At 39.1% G+C, this 5,000-nt stretch overlaps 1 protein-coding gene across 3 annotated transcripts in view; it reads left to right on the top strand.

Moving 5' to 3' along the window:
- ksr2 (kinase suppressor of ras 2) overlaps window positions 1-5,000 on the top strand; it is a 93,111-nt gene that overhangs the window by 12,816 nt on the left and 75,295 nt on the right. For all 3 annotated transcript variants that reach the window (XM_029440320.1, XM_029440322.1, XM_029440319.1), the window contains exons 2-3: window positions 1,169-1,309; window positions 3,460-3,610. In XM_029440320.1, coding sequence (XP_029296180.1) covers window positions 1,169-1,309; window positions 3,460-3,610 — 292 coding nt within the window. The remainder of the gene's footprint in view (window positions 1-1,168; window positions 1,310-3,459; window positions 3,611-5,000) is intronic.

Raw genomic sequence — 5,000 nt, 5'->3', positions numbered from 1 at the left:
GATTCCGCATGACATGTGTGTTGGGTTGTCCCTTCTTTAACACCGCTGCTCACCATGTTGTTATCTCTGTGAAGAGACACATCTCTGAGCTTTTTCAGGTCAATCATTAGTGTGCATTAAAGTGTTCCACACGGCTAATAAAACCTGTGGGAAATGTATTAATCAGAAAGTGTGAATCATTTCCCTAAATCCATAAAAGTTGAGTTTGTGGGACATGTTTCCCATCTGACAACTTAGGTAAGGAAGCATATTAGAGATTTATTATGTTTGCAAACTAAATAAATAATAAATAGATCATAGGTCAGTGCGAGCCACAGAGTATTGTTGCCAGAAGCTGGTGGGATTCAGTGTCTTGAAAGCGGCTTTTAAAACGTCCACCGTCCAAATAACAATGAGAAATAAAACTATATTTAACCAACTAAGTCCCATTTAAAGTTGGGAACTTCTTTTGCAAGGGCAAGTACGGCATGATGCAGCATAAATTCTGCAAAGCATTTTGAATACAATGTCTGTTTTTGGTGCTCAAAGAAATAAAATCATGGTCACCTTCTGATCTCACTGGGGACCCATTTCTGTGGGAACTATTTTTCTTCCAAACATTGAATTCACATATAATAATATATGTTGCTCTGGTTCAATTGTATCCAATATTTATGAAGATAAGCAAGCTTTTCAAATGCTACAAAAGCATTTAAAACATGTTTTTGTGTATTATGTATTTCACATCAATGTCACATCATAGTTGGACACCAGGAAGACGATGCATGCAGGGATATGTCCAGTCGCTGGTTTACTCTCTTCACATAAATATGAGGCTCCACTAAAAAGCCTGTATTTGTGAAAGAAAGTGTGTTTTACCAGTAGAACAGTTTGCACCCATTTACCTACTTTGTCACTGAGCTACTTTATTGTCAGTCGTGCATGTGATAAGAAAAGGACCAGTCAACAGAGACTGACAGATTTCATGGTGTTGTGCTAAAAAGTGAATCAAGTCAGTCTCTTTTATAAACGATATCCAGCTCTGCTAATTAAAGGCGTTTTCATGTTTCCACTTGCCCGGTCTGCTTCAGTCCACCGTACTGCAGTTATCATTTGTATTTTATTTTTATGTGGAAAGAAAATGTAATGTAATTCCCTCCCTCACTGTATCTGTCCCTCTTGTTCTCAGGGGAAGTTGGTGAAGTACTTCAGCCGCCAGCTGTCCTGTAAGTGCAAAGTGGCCTTAGAGGAGCGAAGTGTCGAGCTGGAGGACTTCCCTCGCCTCGGCCACTGGTTCCGCATCGTCAACTTGAGGAAAGAGGTCACACAGGTAATATGTAACATCTAAAAAGACACTCATCTTATATCTCTTAGTTGCATGAGAATGTAAGATATTATTGCTCAAATAAAAAAAATTCTGGCGTCAGATAATGTACAGGTGGGTGACGGAGAGTGCTGCCTAACAAAATCTCCCCTAGAGCTCTGATGACTGCGTATCATGTGATTTACATCATTTTCATAATTATCAAACTATACATTTAGACAGAAACGCAGTATAACCGGGCGTTGCATCACCTTAACATAGTCAAGTACAACAGAGTTATATTAATATCCACATTTACAATTAAGAGTGTTAAACTACCAGCTTTAGGATCGCTAGGATACTGTCAACACTTAAAAATAAAAGGCGCTTTTAAGGGATTAGTCTACAAAGTGTTATTAAGTCCACTAAAAGTATGTGAACTTTAACAAGTGTGTTCACTAAACAGCACATTGTCGCACCTAAAGCAGTTTCATTTAAGAAACGTGACTATAAAGAATAAAGACACATCAACTATTCACTGAAAATAAAAGAAAACAAACAAATAATGTGCATTTGTTCATGAGGATATCTTTGCGACAGTGGTGAAAGTGTATTCTTAGCCTTGAATGTCCACTTTGATAAAGGTTAAACTAAAACAATTCAACAAGTCTCCTCGAGTACTTTTACTGCACAGCTGAGCCAGTGCGCCACACACATCTCTACATCTCTTACAGAAGCATCAAACATTTTATATATGTCAAAAAACAAAATGCTTGTTACTCACCAAAACAACTGATTATTTGAACACAAAATCCATCCCCCTTTCTTTCCTCAAGAAGACTTCAATGACTGTTGTACAGTTTATCTGTGCGTTTCAGTTCCACCAATAAGTCCTTTTCTACAGACACGGAGGCTAATGCTGAAAGCCGAGTCTGTCCAGCAGCATTTCTGCCATAAGTTTTAATTCTCTTTAAGGCCGAGAATGACCGCTCGGCAGAAGCAGTGGACACAGGGATAGACTCGCTAGCGTCGGAGTTGGTCTTTCTCTTCTCACGATGTCTAGCTTTTCTTGAAAAGTTTGTCTTGAAAATGGCCATTGTAATTATATCTGCGACCACATCGATCTCTTCTCCTCCTTCAGCCATTGTGGGTTGAAAAAACAGCTTGTAGAAATCTACACAAATTAGCTCGTTCAAGGTTTGCTAGCTCTGCATAGCTCTGCCTCTCAATAGTGCATATCCAATCAAAGGACGTGGACGTGCTGACGTTATCGTACGCCTGCTAGCTGGCTCCGGTGTCCCCAACTCGAAATCTGATTGGTTAACGCCAAAGTTTTGTCTCCGTTCACTTTAAGCTACAGGCGCCCGCACTGTTGATTCTGAAGGCCTCAGGGCAGATTTCGTGGACCCTGGCAACACATCATGGCTGAAATATGATTGGATAAAAGCTCTAACATAAAGGCCAGCCCTCCAAATCTCGATCTGAGGCTGGAAGCAGCGCAACCAAGAGGAAAGCTATGAAATGAGTAGAATAGACTATGGGGAATAATTTAATACAAATTTGTGGCAGAGAAGGCCTTGCTGGCCCTGACGGCCCACCACTGCTAGAAGGTGATCACTGACTGGTTGACTTAAGTGTGCTGCAGAAGGGTTTTAAGATGCAGTTCCTCTAACGGCCACTAGATGCTGCCTTAAAATAAAACTTCTACTTTTCTCTTGAAATAAAAAAGAAGTTCACACTCTCAATAGTTAACATCAAATCTACTAATGTGTGTTTTGGTGGCAATTTGAGAATGATTTTTTTAATAACAAGGCATTAAAAAGAATTTGATTTCCAGGCATTTTACTTGATTAGCAGGTGTCTCAGACCATTACACTCAATACTCAAACACTCGTTTGGCTTTAAAATGTAAGTTTTTGTCTTATTTGTGACAAGAGATAAACCCAAATCTAAGTGATACAGACACGCCAGCGTGTTTGTAGTCTATGACCTCTTTCCCCTCTTAACTGACGATAAAATATAATCAGTGAAAATGTTCTCAACAATTCCTTTCAATTTTATTTGAGGCTGCCAAAGTGCATCTTTAACTGTAAACCAATTGTTCCATGTATTAATATGAGATCGTAATGATGTGTGTGTATCTGTGTCATGTGTTTGCGTATGTGTGTGTTCTGCAGGAGATGAGCCCAGGTGAGGTGACCCTGGAGGGCCTGCTGGAGTTGAGCGATGAGCAGGTGTGTGAGCTGCTGCAGAAGTTTGGTGCCAACGAAGAGGAGTGCGCCCGACTCAACGCCTCCCTCTCCTGCCTCAGAAAGGCCCACCAGCTCGGTAAGGGTCCACCCAAAACACAGAAACGCACCCGTGCATAGACACTCCTGCCTTTGAATCACAATTTATTTACATTTATGTGTAAAATTACATTCTTAACTCATTTGAAATGCACTTTTTTAAATCAACTTCTACTCATCTTGAAATGATCATGTAAGCTAACAAACACACTCTTTATAAGAATACTTTTTCTCCCATGTTTTTCTCTTTCTTTTCATGGGTGTCCTGTGACTGACAGTAGGTGGAGTGTGTTATGTAATCACACATTTGACGGAAACAAAATATAACTTAACCTTTATTGCGGCTAATAATTTCACTCTATAGATTGTATTTATTGTACGGTACAAATATGAACGGCAGCAGTAATGTCATCTGTAAATGTCACGTGTAAGAAGGACAAACTAGATGATTGGTACAATTCTATTGGTTTGACCCTGAAATACAAATTGTATACACAGTACTTAACTTTAGCTTGGACACATCACATACATTTTTGGGAATATTTCCTGGATTGATGCTGCCTTTGATTGCTATCAATTTTGGGACGATGTTAAAATCTTGTGTCTTGCTTGAGGTAGACGGCACACCCTAGTGAACACTTAAGCTAGACATACACCGTACGATTTGAGTCCGTTTCTGACCCCATTTTCAAGCCGCAGTGCAATATTAAAATCATACAAATAGAAAAAAAGACGTCCTGCCAGACTTGCTCATCTTTCATTTCAAAAAGCTGACCAAGCACTGTCAAATAAACGACAGTGCACATGTCCAGCAATCATGTAACCAGAGTTCCTCCTCATATTGGGTTGGTTGAGATGCCTCGCAAGATCCCAAGACAACAATTATAAAATCCTACAGTGTATTGATCATCTTTTGTAAAAATCATGATTTTTTTGTTACCAAATGTACATTATTGTTGCAGGGTAATACAGTTTGACATTGGAGACTTGAGAGCAGGCTGCTGAAGAGAACCTTATTTTTGGCATTTTATGTTTATTTTTGTTTGACAGTATACAGTAAAAACTGTCAGGGAGAGAGAGAGAGAATGACGTGCAACAAAGGTCTCGAACACAGACTCAAAAAAGGGATGCAATTAATGTGTCAGCGTCTTAAACCTGTAGGCCACTAAGATGCTACTAATAGCAACTTATTTAATTACATTTCTAATCTGAATTCTTACATTTGGTGTGTTCACTTATTGCTTGTTCTCTGGGTCTGATTCGCCAACAACATAGCTTATGAATTCTTTACCTTTGACAGTAAACTTGCAAAGTCTCAGATGTTGGAGCTTCCTTAAACGCACCATCACTCGACAATATTTATTTGAGAAACAAATTGAGTATATCTACGATGTATTACGTATCACAAATATCGTCAATTTTATTGAAAT

The sequence above is a fragment of the Cottoperca gobio genome, chromosome 9 (genome assembly GCF_900634415.1).
Source record: "Cottoperca gobio chromosome 9, fCotGob3.1, whole genome shotgun sequence".
Taxonomy (NCBI): Eukaryota; Metazoa; Chordata; class Actinopteri; order Perciformes; family Bovichtidae; genus Cottoperca; species Cottoperca gobio.
This window is presented reverse-complemented; position numbering and strand designations above follow the sequence as displayed.